The following is a 27,912-nucleotide window of genomic DNA, read 5'->3' as shown; positions in this document are numbered from 1 at the left end:
ATGTGCTGTTGATTAACCACCGCCAACCATTGGTTGTGAATTGTATCCATTTATAGATTTGCAGGCTTGCATATTTCATGTCTCAAACACTTCAGATCTCTTTGAAACAACCATAGACTATATGTAGTCCATTTACCTCATTGTGCGACCTAAACTGCGGCCAATGAGGATAAAGGTGTCAAAGCTCCAACTCCTAACAAAAACTGACCTGCTCATATTTCCTACTGCAGTCAAACTGCCAGTTAGGGAATCATTGAAGCTCAGTTCTTGTCTAGGTCTAGGAATTAATAACTTTCTTTCTACATTTTGAAGTCAGCTCTGTTCATTGCGGTTCTTCTCCTTTCCTTACCATGCACTGGAGGCAAGCTGCAATTCTGCCCTTTTTGATATTTGTCTGACTGAGTCCTTGAAATTCTATCCAGATGCCTTTCCCTCTAGGGCCTTTTTCAAACCTTGCCAGTCATGCGGGCCATGATAATCTACCATGATGATCCCCCACAAGAAATGCCTGCAGTCCTGCCAATGCTCTGGACATGTTGAAGAGCTGAAATCTGCCAAACATTCAGCCACAAACTCTTGAGTGATGGAGTGGCAAGATCTTTGCACATTCTGCATGAACTTTCGCCAGGGGCTGTGTCTGCTAAAAGCGTACCTAATGACATGGTTAAAAAGCAGAAAATGGAGCTGCTTGAGCCTAATCTTCAGAGATTCATTTGACCTATTCCCCAAAACACTCTGAGCATGTCCCTAAGGGGCAGATTTATGGTGTGGGTAATAAGCTTCCAGAAAGGTCACAAATCCAAGACCTTTGATGTCACACTGGCTTCTCCTCAGCCTTCCATATCGAAGAAGCTTCCTCAGCCTGTTGATGACCCCTGTGACAAAAGCCTCCCCAACGACCACATGTAAGGGTTTATCCACAGATGCGTCTTCTAGAACAGTCCCATTGTTGTCTGCTCCAAGGATTAAATTATCAATGATGGCAACACCGATGACTACTTTGTCAACAGTCACTACGACAATAACAAATACTTCAACTCCATTTACAACTGCTTTGTTAAAGACTTCAACAATGGCCATACTGTTGTAATCCTCACTGGAGGCTGTGAATGAAGATTCTCCTCAAGGTTTAATCATTAGTACAAATACAGCGAGTCACTTGCTAACTACTCGCAAACAGGGCTCCCAGTCCCAACCTGCTCCCTCGGAACTTATAATTAGAAGCATTCCAGGATATCTTGGTGAAATCAAAATTCAATATCCTGAAGATTCTGTGCAGGTTTCAAGCTAAGATGCCAGGGTAACACAACGCATGCCACACTCCTCTATCAATGATACCTTTTTCAGTGATGCCATCACTGACCATTAATTTGCCTTCTGTAGTGCTATCCCCAGAGCCTCTGACCTCTAGCCTTTCTCTAAAGTAGAACATCTCAACAATAACACCAGTTCTGCCTCCAGAAATACCAGAGGAGACCCCATCTGATCTGGAATGCTCAGATGTCAGCAAACAGGACAGAGGCCATGATGACTCCATTGTGGGCTCAACGACCGCTCATGTTGTTGAGCAGGATGATCAAGCTACTGATTCTCATGACCTAGACTTCCACTTTAACCTTAGTGATTCTGATGATGAGCAAATGTATGAACGTCCATTAGATCATAGTCAGCCTATCTATCCACAGCCACCCATGCTTCAAATACCAGTGGTCTTTCCTGTGTCTTTGAAGCACATAATGAAGATTTTTTGTGATCAACTACAGACACCCAGTTACTCTGCACAAACATTGATTCCTCTCTGTTCACCATCTGGGCCAGTTCCTTCATAACTTGGAGCTCCAAGCCACACGGAGGTACTCTGGCACCTATGTCAACCCGGAGCATGTGTATTTATCACCTACTGAGTTTCTGGCAAAACAACCATGTCTCGCCACAGAGGAGACAGAGGAACCTTCTGACTCTGATGACTCAGAGAAAGAAAGATGATGACGGTGATAACAATGATGATGATTAGGATAGCATTCCTTCAAGTGAAACAGATCCTGTATTCGAAGATTGCATTATGTGTTATGCATCAATTCCTGAGCCTCATCCTAGAGACTCACCCCAAAATGATATTCATCATTTTCACAGTCTCATTGAAAGGACATTGCAAACATTCACTGTTTCTACATCTGCAGTAAAAAAATATCCTGTTTAACTTCTGAGATATGTGGGAGTAAGGGTTGTCTTGCATGAAGAGCCCAGTTACATGCATGGCATCCACTGACAATAGCAACAATAAATTTGAACAAACCGATTCACCCCTAGTCTGCATTCTAAATTAAGTAAAGACTGAGTCGGCCATCTCAGTAGCTGCTCACAGAACATCCCGGAGCCTGTCATTGCCCTATTTGGCTCCTCCAGATAGAAAGGGCCTATTTCATTTTCTTAAGATTTACATTGAACCATGGGGCCAAATGAGACTGAGGGGCTTTAAATAGGACTAGCTGTTGATTCAACCATGTGGCTAAGATGTTCCTGTGATGATTTGCAAATGGAGTGGAGTATCTGTAACCTTTGGAATGTGGATGGCATCAGCAGCTGAGATTGAACTTAGTAGTAGTCAGACCATTCACATGGGTAGGTGCCAGTGATGTAAATATACAATTTGTTAGTAAAATGTGCATTCACCACATGCAGTGCTATGTTAGCAACAACTTAATAAAGCGCGCAAACACCATGAGGTTCTCTTGGCACTCTCACTGACACTGAGAGGAGAGTTGAGACTACTAATATTTACTGATGTGAAAATGCCCAGAGTTTCAGTGCCCATAACCCAATCGCAACATAAACAAACTGCAGTTTCAGTGTCTTAGTCCACATGTGATATTTTATCGGATCTATTTTTTCCTTTTGAGCTTTGTTTACTCACATGACCTATTTCTTGCATTCCTCGAATGCTGACATCCATCCATTTTGTGCATGAAAGTTCTTGCTGCTGAAGTGCTGAAATTAAACTTTAAGCATGAGTTATAAAATTAACTAAACCAGAGATTGTACTTGCTTTAAGATGGTTATGTGAAGCAGTGTTTGAAGGTGCAGTCATTCACATCTGCAAAGCTATCTAGATCAACTGTATGATATTAACACATGTCACCGGGTTTCCACGAGCAAAGTTTTTCCATGTAAACTTGCGAATCCAAGGAGGCACTTACGAACTTCATGGACGTCTATTTAACAACATGCCAGGGGTAGTTGAAGTGACATCACAGGAGGACCACAGTCTTAGCCCCTCAAAAGCCTCCTTGATGAGAAGTTAAAAGTAGAAACTATAGGAAATAAACAGGGTTCTTGGAGTACTGTTTCCCATTGCTACTTTCTGACCCTTGACACTTAGGGCCCAATTACGATGTCGGTCGGAGTTGCCTGTGACCGCCGCGGTCTCGGGGCCAACCAACCTCCGGTTGGCGTTCCCAATGCAGCAATTACAATGCGACCGCACATGAAAGCCCGACATGGAAAGCCTGTTGGAAACTGAGCTTTGTAATCTCTACGGCAGACACGCCGTCTAGAAGGATTACATACCGTCCGCTTTCACTTTCGACTGCCTGCATTGTAATGCGTCGATCGAAACTGAAACTGCAATGACGCTCAGGAAGCCTCTGACCTGCGTGCGGAGGCTTTCCGACTCTCATTGTAATAAGGCCCGAAGGGGTAACAAAGACTGGTCCTGGGGTACCAAAGGGTTACTACCCCTAACTGTTGTCACTAAACAACTTCAGCCTCGCCACGCCGCCCACAGTTGTATGTTGACAAACGGTACAGAGGGAACGATTGTGCAATACACTTGACCATGTCTTTGTACCCCTTCCTCAAAGGTTTGCGAGGTGCGGAAATGCGGTATGCAGTAGTACACAAAATATCCAAAACTGAATGCAAATGATATATGATATATGGAGAAAAATATCAGTCGGCATTTTTTAAATGCGTTATTTCCTGATAATGACAGAGCTTTCCTTTTTTTCCTTTCTTAGGAAATGACCGAAAACGGTAGTTTTCAGATTGTTGTGAAGGCCAAATTCAATTTTAAGCAGAACAATGAAGATGAGCTTTCATTTTCTAAAGGAGATGTCATTTATGTCACAAGAGTGGAAGACGGCGGATGGTGGGAAGGAAACTTGACTGGGAAAACAGGCTGGTTTCCCAGCAACTACGTAAAAGAAATCAAGCCTGCTGGTAAGTGAAGTTCTGGTTCATTCTGCAGGCAAAAAGTCAGATAAATGCAGTGTTACTATCAACAGTCCCTCGACCTAGGCGTGTATGTAACCTTTCCCCAGAATGAAAATGCAAGTCTGTAAAAAACTAGATGCAGTCTCTCTGACACTGGGGTTTTTGCATTTTATTATGTGCCATGATTTGGATTGATTAGCAGTTAGTAGATCTATTCTTACAATCGCCCCTCAAGTGGTATTTACTATTTTTACTCAGCCACCTGGAGTAACGTGTTGATTAGAAGCAGAAATCTTTTGAAGGAAAGGGAGGATAATTGGGGTTCATTTCAAAACAAAAACGAAAGAGAAAGGCGAAGCCAAATCAATGGGGCCAAGGAGAGAGAGAGAGAGAGCGAAAGAGAGAGAGGGAGATGGTGAGCGCCCTCTCCACCAGACAATGAGAGACCAACAAAGCCACAGAACTGCAAAACAAAGCAGAGAATAGAACATAAATAGTGAGTGTACAAGGGACACCCACAAATTGGAAACACCCTCAGCGCCAGACACAGGAGGTGGACCAAAGGCGGGTAAGGCAACCTAATAATCCAAAGCAAATGAGGAGACCACACCGTCCTTAAACCACCCGAAGGAGTGGAGGGGAGGGCAACAAAGCCTCAAGCATCCCCTCCCGACACCCTGAAGAAACAGCCACTAGAACAGATCGTGGCAAAAGGAACCCAGAAGTTAGCCAACCCCAAAGGCGCAAATGGAGCACGCTGCTAACCAAGCCAAACAAGAGGAAAACCCAACCCAGCACTGGGGAGGGAAAAACCTAGTCCGCAGTGAGCGAGCCACCAGACGAGCTCACACAGAACACCTGCCCCCAAAAAATCCCAAACAGCTGTCCTCTGGCTTCAGGGGCAGACACTGCCAAATCCAGCAGAAAATGTCCCCGAAGGGCCTCCAGCCCGCACACAGTAGCTCTAGAACAAGCAGACACTAGACAGAAAAAAGCCGCCCAATGATGGCCAGAAGCAGCAAGGGGAGATGGCTGACAGGACTGTGGGATCAGGGCTGCCACAGCCAAAGAACACCCACGCACCCAGAAGGCCCACCACACCAGAGCCAGACCACGAAGCTCAACCTGATAAGCGTGGCCAGAGGAAGAAGAGGCAGACACTGTGGGGACAGGGGAAGTGGCACCACTATATATGGCTGCACCAACAGGAGGCTAAGCCACAGGAACCAAGGGTGCCACGAAGCACTGCCAGGGCATCACCGCCAACTGAACCACCAGAGGGAGATGAGGAATGGGCAGAAAACAAGAAAGAAGACTCTGAGCCATGTAACAGCCAGGGTAACCTCAGCCCAAGCACCCGATGATGGGACCAGCCAAGAGACCGAACAGAAGAAGAAAGGACTGAAAAAGTCCAGCTCCAAACCCAACAGCCCAGAGAACGGACCGACCAGGGCATCGACCGGCCCGAAGACCCTTCAGGAAGAAACATGGCAGCGAGCCAGGAGCTGGGAAATAGCCCAGTGGCGAAATCTTCGGAAATAGGAGAAAAAAGAGAGGGGCACACACCGCCCTGCCATGGGCAACAACAGGGAACGGAAAACAAAAAGGCCAACAGAACAGCTGCCAGCCCATCCCCCGTGGAAGACAGAAGTGACCCAAACTGAGGCCACCACCCAGGAGCAATGGAAATCCCTAGAGGGGAACCCATCGATTCCACCAGCAACTGTCGTGAGATTCGGGCCTGGAAAGAGGAACCAACGAAGAAACACCAGACAAAAGAGCAGGGCCCAACCACCACAGAGGACCCAGTGGAATGGAGGAGGCACTGGAACCAGGAACTCACACACATGAGACAAATGGTTCTGATGTTGTGGGAGATGGCACAACGGGGAAGACAGGCACCCCTCCAAAGGGAAAAATTGGCCCATTCTGAGGATAGCACCCTGGGAAACCCTGGGCCATGAAACAGAGGAACTGCAGGGGAGATGTAAGAACCAGGACAGAGAAAGAAGCAACCATAAAAACAACAGATGGCAGGAAGCCGCCTGCCGGAAGAGAGGAAGAAGCAGCCGGAGAGACCTCAACCGAAAAGACACAAGAGGGAGAAACCAAAGTACTCCCCTGTAGTCCAGAGCAGGGAGGATCCACCCAACAAATAAATACAATTGATGGATAAAATGCTGAACAATGTCAAACATTCACTCTCCAGTGCAGAGATCTGGGACTAAATCTTTTGGTTTTTTTGCTTACCATGCCATACCAGTTTGGACCCAGCCGTATGCATATCAGTCTTGACCCTCCTCCCAGTGGGAGCAGTCCAGTCCGAAATGCCAGGCCCTCCCTGGACCGGAAACAAGCCGCCTGGGACTATTTTGGGGTATCACCCCTCATCAGCCAGGCTAGCTTGACCCCAGTGGCATGGTGAGCATGTGACCCATGTCTGGGCATACCCACCCCAAGTGGCCAAGGGTATGCCCAGATGTGGGTCCTTTGCTCACTGTGCAACTGGATTCAAGCTAACCTGGCTGAAGAGGGGTGATACTCCACAACCGGTCCCAGGTTGCTTATTTCGGGTCCAAGGAGGACCTGGCCTGGCAGTTTTGGGCTGGACTGTTTCCATGAGGAGCAGGGTCAAGACTGACTTGCATATGGCTGGGTCCAATCTGGGGGACATAGTGAGCAAAAAAACGATGGATTCAACCCAGATCTATTAACTGGGGTGAGTGGCTGAAAAGTTTCAGGACTCCGTCCATCATCTTGTTGTGTTTGCCTGGATCCACCCGACTCCAGCTGGAACCCGAAAAAAAACAGGACAACCCCCCCAAGGAAAATCCACCCAGGAGAGAGGAAGGCAGCCTATGTCCCCCAAAAGAACAGAAGAGAAAGGACAGCATGTATCCAAATATTCTGGCGAGCCCGCATCCCCATGTTACCCAGCAACAGAGACGGAGCTACACCCACCACGTGCTGCACTGACAGGCAAGAAGGACAAGAATGAAGTGGCCACTAGACCGTGAACTCGAGAAACCCAATGTGACCCCCCAGAGTCAGAGCAAAGCGCGGACTGATAACCCAGCCCCCAGCCCAGCACAGGAGCAGGAAAACTAGCCCCAGGAGTGCTCCAAGAGCAAGCCACTTGTCCACAGAACCAGCCCCTAATGGCACAGTGGATGGGGCAGCAAACAATGCAACAACAAAAAAAGAGGAAAAAGGACAACAGCCTGTTGGGGCAACCCAACCCCTCCACGGAAGGATCCAACCCAGGTCTGCAATACAGCCCCACTGCAGCCGCAAGAAAGTCCTGGAGGCCGGGTAAAAGCAGCCCTAGGAGAAAGCCCAGCCACCCCAGGGAGGGCCATAGAATCACTCATGGCAGCCCAAGAAACTACACCAGAGAGACCGGAATCTCCAACAGCATTGAACACTGCAGTCATGAAATGGGAACCAGACCGGCACAGGACTTCCCGAAAAGCCAGTCTGGGAAACCATGAAAATGCTGCCTCCTGTCGCCTGCTCTGCCCCACCACCAAGGACAGGCGATACGAGACGGCCGAACCTGCAAAGAGGGGCACCATTGTTAGGTCAGGCAGACGCCATGCGTCAGCTGACCTCTGAGAAACACATAGGCAGAAGAATGTGCAGCGCACCCCTCGCCAGTCCACAGCAGCCAAAAAACACAACTCTGGGAATAATGGGCAACTACACAACAAAATAAGAAAAATCTCCCTGAGGCTGTCACAGGCCTCCCAGCAGGCCACAGAAGCCCCTCTTAGTCTTGCATGCCCTGCACGCGAGTGTGACCACACAAAAAAAACAACAACAACCGCTATAGCAGTCCTGAAACCCCAAAAAGCGAAATAGAAAAACTTACCTGTAGCCAAGATGGTAATTGGCTAGAGGAAAAAGAAACAAAGTTTTTTGCAGGAAGTGATCTATGTATACCCTTTGGTTTGGGGCCATCTTGGATTGGGAAGGAAAAGTCAAGTTTGGTAATTAGGTTCTGCATGAGTGGAGATAAACTCAAATATAAGGACTGTGAGAGGACAACGGACAATGAGGTAATGGCCCCTTCTGATCATTGTAATAGTCTAGAAAATGTAATAATATGGCTAAAGTGCTCCTGAATTGGTCCATACATGCCAACAGACCCAATTCAGGCAGGAAAATTGCTTTCTTTTAGCCATCTTCTGCCTAAAATTGTGTGTACTTCAATGAGGAAAAAGAAAACCCTATTAATTTTTCAAAATCTCCTTACTTGTAGTATCTAAATGTTGCTATGTATTCTGCTCATGCTTGGCTACTAACCTATCCCTTTTATAAAATGATACAGGCCAACCAGCATGACATCTACATGTTCTCCCTACTGTGTACCCTTTGGCCATTGTGTTGGGGAAATATTCTAGACCATGGTGAAGGGTGAGAAACAGTTAAGATGACCTGTCCTAAGTAAACCCCCCACATTACCAATCAGTGACTGCCTGCTGCATCGGACACTGACATTTGCAGATTTCGACTATTAAAGGGCCTTGCTTTGCCTCTAGGAGTGGGGAGGCCTTTGCCTAGTTTAGAGTCTGGCAGTAACATAAAATCTTTCTTTTTCTTAATGAAGTACTAAAACCGGAGTAGAATCTGCAGTACCATTTTCTTCAAAGCAAACACAAGGAGATGATGGACGGAGCGCTGAAACGTTTCAGACATTCACCCCCAGTCACAGATCTGGGTTAAATCCATCATCGTTCTTTAGCTCACTTCACCACCCCAGTTCAGACCCAGCCATATGCAAATCAGTCTTGACCCTGTTCCTTATGGTAACAGTCCAGCCCGAACTGCCGAACCAGGTCTTCCCTGGACCAGAATCAAGCATCCTGGTACCGGTTTCGGGGTAACACCATTATCAGCCAGGGTAGCTTGAATCCATTGTCAAAGTGAGAAAGAATCCCACATCTGGGCATATCCTGACAACTTAGGGCGAACAAAGCAAACACAAAGAGATGATGGGCGGAGCATTTTCTTCACCATACCTTTCCAATAGTGAAGAAACTCCATCAGTGGATTCTCTGTGAGGTTTACCAATTCCTTTAGAAATCAGACTTGTGCTTTACCACTCACCTTTAAAGCAGACCTCTTCAGTGTTGAACTAAGATAGTGCATGGGACGCCCTATCCGTTCTCTTGTTGGTACAATCTTGGAAATTACTGATATACTCTCTCCTTCCTTTGTCCATCCTTCACTTTGCCATTCACTCCTGTTTCCCTTTGAACTAATTTCTTTAATTTACTTCCTCCCTCCTTCATTCCCTTTTTTCCATTCTTTCGTTCTAGCCCATCTGAACTCTTTTGACTTTCTCCATTATTTCTCCCTCTCTTCATCCATACAGCAGTCTGCTTTGCTAGCTCTCCTTTCTTACTCCTTAGCTATCTTTCTTCTCTGCTCCCTTCCGCCAGATGTCTGTCTCTCTCCTCTCTGCGACATGAGGCTGTCTGGGTGAGGCAGTTTAATGATGAGTGAGGCCGTATGAAGTTGACTTTTTACAATCTCTGCAGTGCACTCTGCCTGCGGTGGTTAAGTGAACCTCATGTCTCTCTAAACCACTAATCAAATAGAGCAATTTTGAAATAACAGATTTGGAAAGTAATTTGAGGGCCAGGCGCTGTAGTAATCCTTGTGCTGCATTCTCCATCATCAGGACAGCACATGCCCATTTAAAGCACTGACTAAATTTGACAGTGGGGATAAGCTGCAGGTGGCTCACAGGGCAAATACCGGATGAAAATGCTTTACTGTACCGTATTTGCCGCAGTAGACCAAAAACACTATTACATGCCTGACGCAACATCCATCCGACTTTCGGTTACTTTACTTCGCACATGGAAGTCAATTTTGCGAGGGCGGGGCAGTAGCCTAAAAAAAGCTGAAGGCCGCCGCCCTAGTGTCTCTGCTACTCCAGTCTCACTGAGCAACCACTGCTGCATGGTTACATTGGCGCAGGCGCCTTGCCAGAAAACAACAGGCAAGGCGCTGCCCCACGACCCCCCATTCGATGTGAGGCACTGAGACATGTCAGCACTAAAATGCGTTAGTCTAACCCTTTATGCGTGGTACTTGGCAGGGCTGCCATCACTAGTAAGAGCATTGCAGCAGTAGTAATACATAGATTATTGCACCTCATCAGTGCGTGGTACAGAAATCTTACAATGTGGTAAAAGCAAATAATGATAGTGGAGATTGCTCTGGGTGAAAGCACAGCCCGGTGGGATGCCACTCACAGGGCTGTCACAGAAAAAATATAGAACACACTGTCATGCTCAGCCGCTGCCATGTGCCTTATGCTACACACACAATAGCGTAGCTTTGAGGGGAGGGGGCGGGTTGAGGATGTGCACCCCCCAAATAAATACATTTTTGCCTTGGTAGTTGAGTCTAGGGGCCCTGAGGCTGGTCTGCCACGTCTGTGGTGGTTTTGCTTGTTCTCATTTCACCGTGAGGTTTTAATTTCTTCATTTTTTGGATCAGGAACTTAAATATATATTGACTGGTTTACCAAAAAAGTAGTGAATCTGCACCCATAGAAGTATTTATTCACTGGGTAAAAATTCACTTCTTTTTTTAATATGCTAACTTTTTGGAAAGCTGCTCAGTTCTCAGGTTTGCAGGCAATCAGACACCCAAAAAGTGATGAGACGAATGCTTGGAAATCCTAACATTGGCAGGCGCTTGGGGTAGTATTCTAACTAGGCTTGGGCAATTTCTAAATTACGCCTGCATAATTTAGCATTGCTCTTGTTCCGTGCAATTTCCCAAATTATGCTATTACTCCACTTTGTGTAATTATGCGCTATTCGCTGTAAACATGTACAGTGAATGGTGCAGTTTGTGGTAATAATTTACAGTGAATGCACAGGAACTACAGAACACTATTGGCTGTTGTTCGTGATGCTCTCGTTTAAATGCAGCCACAAATTTACGTGACGATGCATTTCACACCAAAATATAGTGCAAACAACTGATTTGGATCTAGAGCAATTACATGTAATTTTGCTGTGATTTCACATAAATTACTCAAAAGCAAATTACGTGAATTTTGCACACCCCACTTTCCAACCAATTGTTTTTTGCCCAATGTGCCACTTTGGAACGAGGCCCACCTAATGCAAACCAGTACTGACCTTGTTCCTTTTGTGAACAGTCCATCCCAAAACTTGGTCATCTCACCCTATGGCCAATTGCTTTTTTAGTTGGGAAATTCTAATTGGGAAACACCGTCTGAATCTCACTCACTTAGCTACACCCCTGTTACACGCATTGTATTCCTTGTTAAAACGCTTAGACTAGATGACTTTCAATTAACAAGCAAGCTTTTATTTTAGGGTTTTAAGTTGGCTCTATAATACAGTTGGAGCTTTTCAAAACTGGTGGAAGAATTCATCCTATCTACCTTGTATGGTTTTAAAAATATGGCCAACGAGTTAAGGCAGATTTTACTATTTATAGTATGCTCATTTAAGTTTCAGTAGCTCTTAAATTACTATGTGCTCTCTGAGTTTATTTAAGTGGATTATTGTGCTCAATTCAAACAGCATCTGACTCGTGATTTGGTATATCAAAGCTTTTAGGTAGTCTCATTTAAGCAAGAATACGTAATTTCATGCATACATGCTAAACTTTATAAACCACAGAGCAGCGTCCCTATTTAGATTTTAGATTAGATATAACTGATAAAACATAACATAATTCCAGAAGTATGCCATGTTTGGGGACAGTCTTTTCTTTGTCCTAAGTTACTTTAACCTAGGTAATGCTACCAATGGACAGGAAAGAGGGCATTGCCCATCTTGGATGACGAGGGAGTCTTCGCTCCATGAGACTGTATGCTAAGATTTGTTGCTACCACTTGCCTTGTGACTAATGCTAGTAAATTGCTTCTTCATTAGTGTCTCTTTGTTGATGTAAATGATGTTCAGGAGAGCTTTCAAGAAACCCTACTTCAACCTTAAATAATACACAGTATGCAGGATTCCATACATCATTAAAGTTTATTTAAATAAATAACTCGGCCTACCCACACAGAGAAGCAGTGCTCTATGTGCAAGCCCTTACCCTTTACTATGGAATAATTTGCGTAATAAATGCATCCCTATCTTTCGTACAAGATGCGTAGCTTTAAAAAAGGGACACACCAAGACTTGGCGAAATATAGAGTCCACCTGTCCTCTAGAGATGGGAAATCCCACCTCTCCAAAGCAACTACCTTGTTGAATGGCTAGTTTTCTAATTACCTTTTTATTCTCTCACGTACAAGTCAAGCAACCCCATAAACTTACCGATACTCTGACCAGTCACGTTTCATTCACTTCAAACATTCAGAGAGACTAGAGGGCAGCATAGAGGTTCAGCCATTTCTTTCTCATCTCAGTCACCACCCACTGATGATATCACATACACGTGTTCTTCCTCTTATATTACTATCAAACTGTATGTCCAGGCACACTGCGTCCAGCATGACCTTGCCAATTGCTTCATACTGAACACATAGCATAAGATGAACTCAAACAATATAGGTATTTCACTGATACAATCCAGGTGTAAAATATAGGCTCTAGTGTATGGCTTCCAACTCCCAAATAATAGAAAATACAACACTCCCACAAGGGGACGCACACATGGCGAAGCAAGAAAAATGCCTGGAAAGGGATTTCACTCTCATAAAATGAGGCACATTAAAAGACAGTGTTCCGAATAAAGCGTGGGGTTTATTTGTGCAACACTCTAACAGAAAGGCTTTCCCAGTTGTCAAATGAAACAACATAGAATGTATATAGAAATATATACATGTGCAAGCAATAATAACACACTTACAAGTAAGCAAATAAAACTGTTAAATGCATAGAATAAAATACAAAGAATAAAGTACAAGCAGATAATAATGATAATACTGGACGTCCACTGCAAGAAATAGGCACTGCTAAATGCAAGTTATCAGACACAAGGAGTCAAAGGAAAGCATGAGAAGATATAAAGTTATATACACTTAATACATCAGATGATTATAACCACTGGAGACTTTAATGTGCAAACAGATTCACTCACACATCACAATTCCATTAATCAGAGAAAATACATCACCGGCTGATATAACTTCATCTTAGCCCACTCCAGACTGGGGGACTCTCAGTCGGGGTCAAAGAGACTCAGCAAACCGGTAACTGCTACACTAAATTAGACGTGTCTGTCCTTCATTCAGGTCCTAAAATCCCGCTTTCCAAGTCAACAGACCTCAGTTTTATAATCTCAATGCACTAGAAGTTTCCGAGAGGACCTCCTCTGCGCCAAGGAAACTTACTGGAATTGGCCACTCTGCATGTAAGCATTCCAAAGACAAAGGAGTTCTCACATATTCTTCTGTGCTCCCACATGTTCCAGCCCCTTATCTCAGTGGTTCTGCCAAGATCACTTATGCCTTTATGCTTCATTATTATGCAGTAGTAAAATCCTCTTTGCTCTCCAAGCTGGCACGTTTGTGTACATGTAGCTCGGGTGTCGCATGCACATCAGTGGTGGGTTGTTATGACTGCTGTATAATGAAAGGGCATCACCACAGTTGTTTGTAATGTGGACCATGTCCTTTGCCAGTGGTATTTACCCAGGTGCAGGATTAACTATCCCTCCTACTTTTCATGCAACAACCTTGGGGTAGGTTTAACTACATTCACATGAAGACAGAAAGTATCTTTTGCGGTCAATGTAGTTTCCACAAAAAGACCAATCCTGCTTTTTTTTAAATAACACATTTTATTGATGTTTTTGGCGGTACATCACGGCCAGGAAGGCAATCACAAACAGAAGTTGTAGTACATTACGAGTAGTACCCATGTTTCAAAACATCAACTGAGGAATAAAAAGAAACAAGTAAGAAAACCTTGGCCAATCCTGCTTTTAGTCAGTTTTATAATGGATAAATGCGTATATATTTGGAGTATGTGCAAGGTAACAGATACCAGTCCCTGATTTGTGACTAGAATAGGGTGTTGTAGCTGTTATGACTGTACATTTAGTTTGTTATATATATGTGACTTATTCAATTATCTTTAAATTCTTTATTACTTTACTTTTGTTTTTTGTGTAGATAAACCAACCTCCCCTAAAGCCTTAAAAGGATTTGAAGCCATCCAACTTACCAAAAATTATTACAATGCGGTAAGTTTTTGATTATTAATTATGTTTATGATTTGTAAAGTGCATTGTTGCCAGAGGGCTTCGCCGCGCTGGTGAGTGCTGGTAATTGAATGATTTAGTGCATACACAGAGGCAAGAGCAAACAGCCGCACCTGTCAAAACAAAGTCTGGGATAGTAATACTGGTGCAGGAAAACCAGAGAGTACACCCCTCTCTACTCCCTATTTGGAAACCCAAAACAACATCAATGACAGAGGAATTCCGCACACACACATTGTATATCTGTTCAAAGTCAATTAGACAACAGTCATTATCAATGATACGAAGAAATTCTCAGTCGTATTTTCGTTTTCTTTCAAACACTGTTCTTTATTGAAAAAAGATGACACATCAGGCTGATAAAATCCAATAGCCGACGCGTTTCTTCCCAATCAGGACTTTTTCAAGGCTCAAATTTAGTTTCAGAGTGTTGTCCGCTTTCAGCATTCAATGTCATCAGTTGTGTCTTGAAACACACATTCCGTATAGTGAAGCAGACGTCGTGACTGATTTCTCTGGCCACCAAGCCACGCTAATAGTAAATGCACACTATACAGAATGTGTGTTTAAAGACACAACTGATTAAATTGAATGTTGAAAGTGGACATACACACAGAGTCCTCTGCCTCATACTAGGTTGGCACATTCTCAATAACTTACAAGGAAAAAATATATTACAAATGTTCAGGTTCTGTCTGCCTTCGATCCTGGAGACTGGATGGTAGAGTTGGACTTGCTAGACACATACTTCTGTATCCCCGTGCTGCTGGCCCACAGGAGTTACCTGCGGTTCATAGTGGGCCACAAGCATTTCCAGTTTGCTGTGTCTCCTTTGGCATAACCTGTGTCCCCCGGGTGTTCACAAAAGTTATGGTGGTGGTTGTACACATCTTTGGATGTGGGGGATTCCTTTCTTCCCCCTACCTTGAAGACTGGCTGCTAAATGTGGGCTCGCCCCAGGTAGTCGTCACCCACCCCCAGACTACTGTGAACCTTTTGCACTTGTGGGTCTCTGTCAAAATGGCGAAGTCACCCCTGACTCCTTTTCAGACGCTCCCTTTCATCTGAGCTATTCTGGTTACAGTGCAGTTCTGCTCTTACCCTGCAGGGCTGAAAGTCAAGGACATTCAGGCTATGATTATGATGTTTCAACCTCAGTCCTCGATTTTGGTGAGACTTACTCTGAGGCTGCTAAGTCTAATGGCCTCCTGCATCCTGCTGGTGAAGCACGCTCAATGGCATATGAGGGCTCTCCAGTGGAATCGGAAGTCACAGGGAACACATCATCAGGGGAATCTTTTCGACCTGGTCCAGATTTCGTGGGAGACTGCAAAATATCTGCAGTGGTGGCTACCGAATCACAATTTGGTCAGTGGTAGACCTCTCTCCCTTCCCCCAACCAGAATTGACAGTGGTGACTGATGCATCACTACTAGGTTGGGGCAGCCATCTGGGAGAGGTAAAGATAAAAGGTCTCTGGTCTCCAGCAGAAGCTCAGCATCGCAGTATTCTTCTGGAGCTGAGGGCTACCTGCTTGGAATTGAAAACCTTTCTCCCATCCATCAAAGGAATGCTGGTTTAGGGAAGCAGACAACACCACCGCCATGTGGTATGGCAGCAATCCGGGTTTGGCAGAGTGGGGTCATGGAGCCTGTGCCAGGAGACTTTGCACCTCTTGACTTTGCTGGAGCACCAGGACATCTTCCTGGTCGTGCAGTACTTGGCGGGTTCCCTGAATGCCAGAGCAGGTGAACACAGCCATTGATGCCTTGTGGATCACGAATAACGATTACATCTGTAGGTGGCACAAGGTTGCTTTCAAGAGTGGGGAGAACTTTGGCTTGATCTGTTTGGCAATGCCAGGACCATGCAACGTTATCACTTCTGTGTGCTGGAGTTTCCAGAGCGTGTCCTGCTCGGAGAAGTGTCCCGCATCAAATGGCACTCTGGACACCTTTCCGCTGATACCACTCCTGCCCTGAGTTCTCAGGCTGACCGGCCCATGCCATTCAAGTGGCTGCAGATTGGGCACTGAGAGTATGGTATCGCAATCTCCTGAGCATGAGTATTTGTCCTCCAATTAGGCTGCCCCCCTGGGAGGATCTTCTGTTACAGCAACATAGCAGGATCCTGTACCCGATAATGCGCACTCTCCAAATGCATGCCTGGAGATTGAACAGCAACAGTTTAGGGTTTTTGATCTTCCTCCCGAGGTCTGTGATGTCATCTTAGCAGCCAGGTATCCCTCCACTATGACTGTATAAACTGCCCCTGGATAAGTTTGCAACTTGTTGTTAATCATGTCATGTGGACCCCCTTTCTGCTGATCTTTCTGAGGTATTGCTGTTGGTTTTATTGATAGCCTAGCAAGACCTAGCACTAGGCACTGTTAAGGGTAACCATTCACCTATTTCGGCTTTCTTGGCAACCGTCCCTGTTCGAGTCACCAGTTGTGACTTGTTTTTTAGAAGGTTTACAGAATTTGTTCCCTCCTACCCCCTTTCATGATTCCCCAATGGGACTTCAATCTGTTCCTCAGATACCTCATATTTTCTCCCTTTGAGCCTCTGCCCAGTTGTTCTCTCCGGCTTTTTACAATCAATATGAGTTTCCTGGTGGCATTACATCAGCTAGGAGGCTTAGCGAACTTCAAGTTCTCTTGGTTAACCCTTCGTATATCCCCTTTTTGCCAGACAAACTGGTCCTTTCGACGCGTGCCTCTTTCCTTCCGAAGGTGGTCACCGCCTTTCATGTTTGCAAGAACACCATATTGCCTTCCTTTTTCCCTCCACCATATCCTTCTAAAGAGGAAGAGACTCCATTATCTGGACCCAAAGAGAACTCTCATTTTGTATATCGATCGCACCAAAGACCATTGGGTGGATGGTGAGCTCTTCATTGAGTTTACTGGGGCAAAGAAACGCTAGGCTGTGCAGAAGTGGACCATCTCACGATGGATCTTACTCTGCATTAAGATCTGCTACACATTAGCTAGGAAGCCTTGAGGGCTTTTGGGCCCATTCCACCAGAGCCAATCCCGTCACTTCTGTGTTAATGCACGGGATACCTTTCCTGAACATCTGCCAACCTGCCATGTGGGTGCCATTCCACATGTTCACAAAGCACTACCGCTTTGAACAGTCGGGTCCTTTGAGGCGGGCATTTCGCCCACTCTGTTCTAAAGAATGTTTTAGTTTAAGCCAATTCGCAGACCCACTTCCTGATAGGTATTGCTTGTGTATCTATTCTAAGGTGAGGAATCTGTGGTAAGAAGTCTATCAAAAGAACCAGTTATTAACCCCCAGTAAAAGGTTTCCCGGTAAAGACTCTAACCGCAGAGTCCTCGCCCAACCTCCCATCGTCCCCGTTCTGTGAACCTAAAAAATCCCATTAGGGGCTGCACACTGGTTAAATATTGTTTTTTACGTGTCTGTATTTTTGGCAATAAAATGGTCACGAGAGAAACTGATGTCAGCATGCCGGTTGGTGCTTCTGTGGGTACCGCATCCTCACTTTTGATGCAGACATGGAGTCGACCAACGCCACCTACTGGTGCACAGGGTTACTCCTCAAGATTTTCCAGGTCCAGTCTGATGCCTGAGGAATATTCTAAGTTGAGTAATCTGCAATTAGACAGTCTCTAGCAGAAAAAGCGGTACAAAAGGTAAGTAACTTATTCTGCCTGACCCTTTTAGAATTTGTCAAACCAATCAAATAAATCCAGTTCGAGGCATATGAGCTGCAGATTGTACACTTAGCATAGATCGCCATCTGGTGTTGGGCCTGGATGTTTGCAGTTTGTTTTTGTTCTTTGGACAGTCTTTGGAAGTCACGAGTTTGGTGACTCCTCCTTCGGTCCGTACTGCGCATGGGCTTCGGCTCCATCCTCAGATTGTTTTTTTCCGCCATCGGGCTCGGATGTGATACTTCGTGCTCCGGCTTCGAACTTCTACGGTTCCAGCCTCGACGGAAAATCCTCGTTTCTTCGAGTTTCTTCATCATCATCTTCATCTCTCGAAGCGGCACTTTCTCCATCCCGTACATCGGCACCGGCCTTCGGGCCCTCCTCGACTCCGGTCCCGGCCGATGGAAAGGACTCCGTTCAAAAAGTGCCCAAAATGTGGGTCTAAATTTCCCCACACGACCTGCATCAGGTGTGTAATCTTTGCCTCTCTCCAGAACACGAGGCCAGAGACTGCCCCGCCTGTAAGTCTTTTCGATCGAAGAAGACCATCCGAGATCGAAGAGCTCGACGCACCATGGCGCACTCATCATCTGCAGCTCCACCGGACATCTTCGGAGACGGCGCCGAAGCTTCGGGGCAAATACACACCGAGCAGGAGGAAGACGTCGTCAGCGCTTCCGAGGCCGACGACTCCGACGTGGAGGACATCACACCGGCGCAGCGGGTCGTGAGTACTGTGCCCCCTCCCACCCCCGCGCCCAAAACCAAAGAGACTCAGGTTACACCCTCGCCTGCTGGCCTGGGCAAAACCAAGACCAAAGCTTCTATCACCCCACCTTCGGGCCCGGTGTCGAAGCCTCCAAAGTCTCACGGCAGCTCGGGATCGAGCCAGCCGACGCCCGGTGCCGAAAAACAGCATCCGGCACCGAAGAAAGTAATATCCAGCTCGACTCCGAAGCCACCGGTGCCGAAGCCTGGACTCTCGGCGCCGACCAAACACAAACACAAATCAGTCGGCACCGACGCTCCGGCGCCGAAAACTCCCTCGACGCCGAAAAAAACGGAGGCCCCAAAAAAGCATGGCGCACAGAAACCATCGAAGCCCTCGGTTCCAAAATCATCGGTGCCGACGGACGATTCGACACCATTGGCTCTGTTTACACCAGACCCTTTACAAAAGACTCTGTCCAAAGATCCAAAGACTGGGCTATTGACTTTAATTATCAAGAAAAGACGCCTTGATACTCCGGCTCCTCCTCCACCGCCCAAACGGAAGGACTCTGCTACTTCTCCCCTCAGAGTGCCCTCCCCACTACCTCCTCCCCTGCCTCCTCCACCTCTTCCACCCCCTCCCCCTCCCAGGTCTCCGCCACCTTTACCTCATTACTCTCCGACCCCGTCCCCAGATCCGGACGACGGGGACCCGGACAATTACCCGGCGGACGCCCCAATGGATCCCACTCCACCGGGGACCCCAGACCCATGGGAGGATTACAATAACCCTGATATACCCGATATGCCTCAGGACGACCTATACCCATCCAGGCCGTCTCCTCCAGAGGACTCCTTAGGGTTTCATCATTTAGTGCAGAGAGCAGCACACTACCATGGGGTGGACATGCACAGTGAACCAGTGGAAGACGACTTCTTACTGGACACATTTGACATACAGGACAAATCCACATCTATTTTACCCATGCTTAAGGGTGTCACCAAGCATGCCGCAGAGGTGTTCAAAGACCCTGTCAGGGCCAGGGTACTAAACCCTAGAATAGAGAAAAAGTACAAGGCGGCACCCACAGACCCTGCATACATTAAGGGCCCTGCTCCCTTAGATTCCCTAGTTGTCTCTACAGCTAGAAAGCGGGCTAACTCCCAGTCCTCAGGAGAAGCCCCACCGCCAGACAAGGAATCCAAACTCCTAGACGCGTCTGGCAAACGCACCGCCTCTCAAGCTGCAAACATGTGGCGCATTGCAAACACACAAGCGCTACTTGCGCGCTATGACAGAGCACACTACGACGAACTTGAGGCTCTTATGCAGCACCTTCCCGAGAAACACAAGCGTAGAGCTCATGAACTAATACAGGAGGGTAAACTAATTACAAACACCTCCATTAAGTGTGCCCTCGATGCAGCCGACACTGCTTCTAGAGCCATAAATACCAGTGTCCTGCTTCGTCGCCATGCCTGGCTCAGGATCTCAGGGTTCAAGCCTGAAGTCCAGGCGTCCATACTCAATCACCCCTTTGACCAACAAACTCTCTTTGGGCCAAAGGTAGACGAAGCGTTGGAAAAGATGAAAAAGGACACAGACACAGCAAAGTCTATGGGGGCACTCCAAACACAAGCCTCTAAACGTTCCTTTCGACGCTCCTCCTTTCGTGGCACAGGCAGAGGCTTCTCCACCGATAGCGCCTCTACCTCCTACAAGTCCCCTCCTCAAAATACCTTTTCAAAGGGCAACCAAAGGGGTGGTTACAGAGGCAACAACAATAAGGGCAGGGGCAAAACTAACACCACCCGTTCTGCCACCCCGCCCACACAATGACTTCCCTCCGCTCCCCCCAGACCATCCCACTCCGGTCGGGGGCAGACTACAAAACTTTATCCACGCATGGGAGTCCATAACATCGGACAAATGGGTGACCCAAATCATTCGGTCAGGGTACTGTCTCGAGCTAACATCTACCCCACCCAATATCCCACCAAGGCACCGTCCAATGTCTCAAGAACATTCCACACTGCTCAAACAGGAGGTACTCTCCCTCCTCCAAAAACACGCTATAGAGCAGGTCCCCGTCAATCAGCAAAATCTAGGGGTCTACTCCCTATATTTCCTAATACCAAAGAAAGACGGGACCCTCAGGCCCATTCTGGACCTCCGGCCTCTAAATGCCTACATACATTCAGACCATTTCCACATGGTCACCCTACAACAAGTCCTCTCGCTCCTCTGTCAGGGAGACTTTCTCACAACCTTGGATCTGAAAGACGCATACTTTCACATTCCAATACACCCCTCTCACAGGAAATACCTCAGGTTCGTGGTGGACGGGCAACATTACCAATTCACGGTTCTCCCCTTCGGGGTCACCACCGCACCACGGGTGTTTACCAAATGCCTAGCGGTAGTAGCAGCACACCTCAGACGTCAACATATTCACGTCTTCCCTTACTTAGACGACTGGCTGATAAAAGCAGCGTCCTACCACCAATGTGTGCAACATACAAACAGCACCATCCAACTGCTCCACCAGCTAGGCTTCACGGTGAACTACCAAAAGTCCCACCTCATACCATCTCACACAAAGCAATATCTCGGGGCCACTATAGACACCTCCAAAGGTATTGCCTATCCAAACTCAGCCAGAATCACAAGCATTCAAGCCTTATGCAAAACATTCCTTCCCCAACACTCTCTTCCAGCAAGAGTGTTTATGAAGCTCATAGGAATGATGGCGTCTTGCATCTTCATAGTGCCCCATGCAAGACTCCACATGCGTCCACTTCAAGAGTGCCTAGCACAACAGTGGAACCAAGCCCAGGGTCAGCTGACGGATCTGGTGTTGGTGGACGGCCGCACACATCACTCTCTGCAGTGGTGGAACACCACAAACCTTTCCAAAGGGCTGCCGTTCCTGGACCCGGTTCCTCAGGTGATTCTAACAGCGGACGCATCGCTCTCCGGCTGGGGAGCGCACCTCCTACACCTCACAATGCAAGGTCTATGGACGCCACAGCAAAAATCGCTCCACATCAACCATCTGGAGCTCTTGGCGATCTTTCTAGCCCTAAAATCTTTCCAAAAACAGATTTCGGGCAAAGCAGTCCTCATTCGCAGAGACAACATGACTGCAATGTATTATATCCAAAAACAGGGGGGGACACACTCTCCCCAGCTCTCCCGCTTAGCCCAGAGCATATGGAGATGGGCAATTCCCCAAAACATCTTTCTCCTGGCACAGCACATTCCAGGCGTACAAAACACCATGGCAGATCTGCTCAGCAGACAAACGCAACAACTACACGAATGGGAACTGCATCCACAAGTTCTTCACCCATTCTTCCAACAGTGGGGGCATCCTCAGATAGACCTCTTCGCCACCCACGAAAACAAAAAATGCCCAAGGTTCGCCGCCAGATACCCACACCCATTGTCCAAGGGCAATGCGATATGGATGAACTGGTCAGGCAGATTTGCATACGCCTTTCCACCTCTCCCACTAATTCCATTAGTGGTAAGGAAGCTACAACAACACTCCCTAACACTCATTCTAGTAGCTCCGACGTGGGCCAGGCAGCCGTGGTACACCACGCTACTACAACTGTCAGTGGTACCACATCAAAAACTGCACCTATCCCCATGCCTCCTAACCCAGAACCATGGAGAAATCAGGCACCCGGACCCAGCTCAGCTCAACCTGGCGATCTGGCTCCTGAAATCTTAGAATTCGGATACCTTAACCTTCCCCCTGATTGCATGAACATCATCATGGAAGCCAGACGTCCTACCACTAGAGCATGCTATGCCGCAAAGTGGAAAAGATTTGTAATTTACTGCCGTAACAATACAATCAACCCTTTAGATGCATCCATACAGCACATTATATGCTATCTGCTCCATCTTCACAGGTGTAACCTGGCATATTCATCCATACGCCTACACCTAGCAGCGATCGCTGCTTATCTACAAAACAGACAGCATTTATCACTCTTCAGAGTGCCCGCTATTAAAGCCTTTATGGAAGGCCTTAAACGAGTAATTCCTCCCAGGGCACCACCTTCCCCTGTATGGAATCTAAATTTAGTTCTTACACGACTAATGGGTCCGCCCTTCGAACCAATGCATAAATGTGAGCTACAGTTTCTCACCTGGAAAACAGCTTTTCTCGTAGCTATCACTTCCCTTAGAAGGGTTGGTGAAATACAAGCGTTCACTATACAGGAACCCTTCATACAAATACATCACAGCAAGGTCATACTTCGCACAAATCCGAAGTTTCTGCCCAAGGTCATTTCCCCCTTCCATCTCAATCAATCGGTGGAATTACCTGTCTTCTTCTCGCAACCTCAATCTGTTGCAGAAAGGGCCTTACACACACTCGATGTGAAAAGGGCTTTGCTATACTACATACAAAGAACGCAACCCTTCAGGAAGACTAAACAATTGTTAGTTTCCTTCTCTCCACCACATAAAGGCAACCCCATTTCTAAATCAGGGATAGCTAGGTGGATTGTAAAGTGCATACAAATTTGCTATCAAAAGGCAAAAAGAACATTATCTGTTCCGCCTAAAGCCCACTCTACCAGAAAGTTAGGGGCTTCTATGGCTTTTCTAGGGAATATACCCTTAGATGACATCTGCAAAGCAGCCACATGGTCTACACCGCACACCTTCACAAGACATTACTGTGTAGATGTGCATTCCAAGCAGCAAGCTAGGGTGGGCCAGGCTGTACTAAAGACACTTTTTCAAACCACTGCAACGGATACCGGTGGTCGCCGCTAAGGTTGGGTACTGCTATATAATCTATGCTAAGTGTACAATCTGCAGCTCATATGCCTCGAACGGAATATGCTACTTACCAGTATGCATCTGTTCTTGGCATGTAGAGCTGCAGAGTTGTACACGCCCACCCGCCTCCCCGGCTACCTGTATCCGTTCCAGTACATCTTATTTAGATACAACACACATGGGTTTCTCACTGTTATTACTACGCTCCATCATTTCCCTGTTGGCGAAAAACAATCTGAGGATGGAGCCGAAGCCCATGCGCAGTACGGACCGAAGGAGGAGTCACCAAACTCGTGACTTCCAAAGACTGTCCAAAGAACAAAAACAAACTGCAAACATCCGGGCCCAACACCAGATGGCGATCTATGCTAAGTGTACAATTCTGCAGCTCTACATGCCAAGAACAGATGCATACTGGTAAGTAGCATATTCCTTTTTTTACAAGACCTAAAGTGCAGAGCTTAACAAAACTTAACAGTATTGATTCTACTACTAGAAATCACGTTTAGTAGGGCAGTCCTGCATAACATTTTCAATCAATATAATCACCCTTGGAGGCATCATTCTTTCAAGGGAAGCAGACATAATATTTATAATCTGCTGCAAACTAAAATTAACACACTTCCTTTTGTAGTTTTCCAAAATCTATCTCATTAACCTGCTCACAGTTCAGCAGGGGTAGAGTATTCTGTGTAGCAACTTTAAGGAGATTTCCAGTTAGCAACATCACGGGTCCAAGAAGCAACTTAAAAATGAAAGATAATGAACATATATTTTTATTGTGTTCTGCCCACTCATCTGAGGAACATGAAGAATTTATATATTTCTGTCCATTCTCATTCAGAGATTAAACATTACAGCTTGTTAGGAAAGTGTAACAATTTGCTATTGATCAGTATTGGCCGAGTCCAGATACTTTGAATGGCAGAATAGCATTGTTCGATTATGATTAGAGTCAATAAACCTGCCAAAGCAATGCCTCTGTTTACTACATTAGACATATATTGTTTGTGTGATTCTGTCTACAGAAATCTTCAATAATTTTTAATTAGTGCTTGCTACGAAGGCACATAGAGTACAATTTAAGGTGACCATATGTTGATTTCTCATATTATAAAATTATATGTTCGAGGCATGTGTGCTGTAGATACACATGCTTTGCATACTCCTGCCATACAGTGTTGGGTGCAGATGTTTGCAAGTTGTTTTTCTTCGAAGAAGTCTTTCCTAGTCACGAGGCAATGTGGCTCCTCCTTTCGGTGATAGTGCGCATGGGCATCGACTCCATTGTTAGATGGTTTTTTTTCCGCCGTCAGGTTTGGACGTGTATTGCTGCTCTCCGGTTCGAAACCATCCTTCGGGTTCCCCTCGGGGCACAATCAACTCTACCCTTGACGGTATTGTTATCGTACGCATTTTCCTTTCTCCGTATATCCATTCGATTGAGAAAGTCTCTCATTTTCGGTCGAGAACATCGTGGACGGCCTTCGGGCCTAGCCTCGTCGATCTACCCTTCTGCCGATGGAAAGGACTCTGTTTCAATTCTGTCCTTGGTGCCACTCCAAGTACCCTCGCAGGGATCTACACCAGGTCTGCAACTCGTGCTTATCAACGGAGCACAAGGAAGAAGACTGCAAGGCCTGTTGTTTGTTCACGTCGAAAAAGACTCTTCGAGATCGTCGGGCTTGACGACGGGAAATGTAGCACAAAGGCACTCAGCAGACTCTGGATATCTTTAGAGATGAATTCAAACAGGACAAAGCGGCAGCTGCGAAAGAAGAGGAGGCCTTCTCTGAGGCAGAATCGGATTCCTACCTTGAGATTGAGCTGGAGTCGGAAGACATTCCAGCGGGACAGGGTATCGTGAGTACCAAAACCCTCCTACCCCAAAAACTATCTTCTACCAAACATAAGGCTTCGCCGCCACCTCTGCCTTAGGGCCTTGGTCAGCACCGTAATGATGTTTCTGACATCAGGCCCGGAACCGAAACAAGTGGTCAAGCCTTCCGGCTCAGGATCGAGCCCAGACAGACCGTCTTCGGAATCAAAACATTCCGCTCCGAAACACCAATCTGGTTCAGAACCGAAATCCTCCGTTTCGAAACAAAAGTTCGCTTCGGAGCCGAAACCTTCTTTTTTTAAACAAAAATCAGGTTGATGAGGCTTTAGAAAATATGAAACAGGACACGGACATGGCGAAATCCATGGTAGCACTTCAGACTCCCTCAAGCAATGGCTCCTTACATCGCTCATTTTATAGAGCGGGGTCTAAAAGTACATCCTCAGACCCTAACACTTCCTCGTACAAGTCCAACATGCAACCCTCTTCCGGTAGAGGCTACTTTCGAGGAGAGTACAGTGGAAACAATTTTAAAGGTAGAGGTAAGGGCACGCCAACACATAACTCCCCTTCCCCCAATAAGCAGTGACTTGGCTACGATACCCCACATCATTTAACACCTGTCGGGGGGAAGGCTTCAACAATTTCTCCTCATCTGGCAAGCCATAACATCAGGCAAATGGGTGTTAACCATTATCCAACATGGTTATGGCCTAGAGGTCACCAGCAATCCTCCCAACATTCCACCTCGCATTCACAAACTCTCGTCAGATACAAGCTCTTTTAACAAAAGGAGCTATGGTACCAATTCCATTACAGTACCAAGGTTCAGGGGTGTAATCTCAGTACTTTCTAATCTCCAAAAAGGAGGGTTCCTTAAGACCAATTTTGGGTCAAAGAACATTAAATCTATACATACTTTCAGAACAATTATTATTATTATTATTATTTTTTATTGATATGGCGCACAAATCATCCCCAAGGGGATCTCTAGGCGCCTGGGCAGCGGGCTTCTGCAGTGAAAAGTGTCAGTTGAATAGCTTGGTTTTTAAATGCTTCTTAAAAATCGTTAACGAGGGGCAGGAGCGCAGTTCAAGAGGCAATGCATTCCAATGTTTAGGCGCCAGATTGGAAAAGGCACGGCCCCCGATCTTAACTTTTTTGATTTTAGGCACAATAAGAAGCTTTTGGCTGCTAGACCTTAAAAGTCGCGCTGGGGTGTACATTCCAACTTTTTCAAGAGGTATTTGGATCCCTGTCCATGGAGTGCCTTGAAAACTAAGCACAGAAGTTTGAAGAGTGCCCTTTTTCTGATAGGCAGCCAATGGAGCTCTTTTAGAAGTGGCATGGATGCCGTCCGCGGGGTTTGTTTAAGGCTAAGCGAGCGGCCGTGTTTTGCACGACTTGTAGCCTGGACAGTAGGTTCTCCCTTGCCCACCCAGGAGAGCATTCCCATAATCCAGTCTGCTTACAAGGAGTGCCTGAATCAGGGCCCTTCTGGCGGAGATGGGAATCCACGGGAAGACCTTCCTCAACATACGCATCAGTCCGAAACATTTACCCGAAAGGGTATTGATCTGTTCTTCCATGGATAGATTATTATCCATTAAGATACCTAGGTTTTTTACCCTGTTTTTGGGGTGGGGAGCTGTTCCTAATTCCTCAGGCCACCCCTCATCTGTCCAGATCTCTACTGCTTTGCCAAACAATAAGATCTCTGATTTGTTGGAATTAAGCTGCAGGTAGTTGTTTTTCATCCATGCGGAGATTTTCATCATACAGCTTTTGAATCTGGCTCTGGTCACCGTGGGGTCCTTCTCTATGGGAATTATCACCTGAGTGTCATCAGCATAGGAGATGGTTTGGAACCCACAGGATTTTATAATGGTGGCCAGGGACGACACGTAGATATTGAATAGGGTGGGGCTTAAAATAGAGCCCTGAGGAACCCCCTTGTCAACCGCCGATGTCTGAGAGACAAAGGAGTCTAATTGGACACATAACGATCTATCCGATAGGAAACTATGCAGCCACGCCAATGCCCTTCCTGTGACACCAATCTCTCGTAGTCTTTCCAGCAGGATTTTGTGAGAGATGGTGTCAAAGGCTGCTGACAGATCCAAAAGGAAAAGTACCACAGGGGTTCCTTCGTCAAGCAGCATTCTGATGGTGTCAGTTACCTCAACCAGGGCGGACTCCGTGCTATAGCCCGCAAGAAAACCCGACTGGGAGGGATCCAGAAGATCAAACCGCTCAAGATGATCTGATAGTTGGCGGTTAATTAGAGTTACAATGATTTTTGAGCAGCCTGGGAGGAGCGAGATCGGTCGGTAGTTCTGTAGGTCGGCAGCATCTGCCGTGGGTGTCTTGAGTAGGGGTTTGACGAAGGCCTTTTTCCAGCTCGCTGGAAAGGAGGAGGTAGCTAGGGATAGATTGCATATTTCC

General features: G+C 46.4%; 1 protein-coding gene across 2 annotated transcripts in view; it reads left to right on the top strand.

The window, feature by feature from the left end:
• ARHGEF6 (Rac/Cdc42 guanine nucleotide exchange factor 6) overlaps window positions 1-27,912 on the top strand; it is a 712,936-nt gene that overhangs the window by 256,986 nt on the left and 428,038 nt on the right. For both annotated transcript variants that reach the window (XM_085607964.1, XM_085607965.1), the window contains exons 5-6: window positions 4,017-4,218; window positions 14,336-14,406. In XM_085607964.1, the coding sequence (XP_085464090.1) occupies window positions 4,017-4,218; window positions 14,336-14,406 (273 nt within the window). The remainder of the gene's footprint in view (window positions 1-4,016; window positions 4,219-14,335; window positions 14,407-27,912) is intronic.

This window comes from Triturus cristatus, chromosome 5_2 (genome assembly GCF_964204655.1).
Source record: "Triturus cristatus chromosome 5_2, aTriCri1.1, whole genome shotgun sequence".
Classification (NCBI taxonomy): domain Eukaryota; kingdom Metazoa; phylum Chordata; class Amphibia; order Caudata; family Salamandridae; genus Triturus; species Triturus cristatus.
Note: the sequence above shows the minus strand (reverse complement) of the source record. Positions and strands in the feature narration are given on the sequence as shown.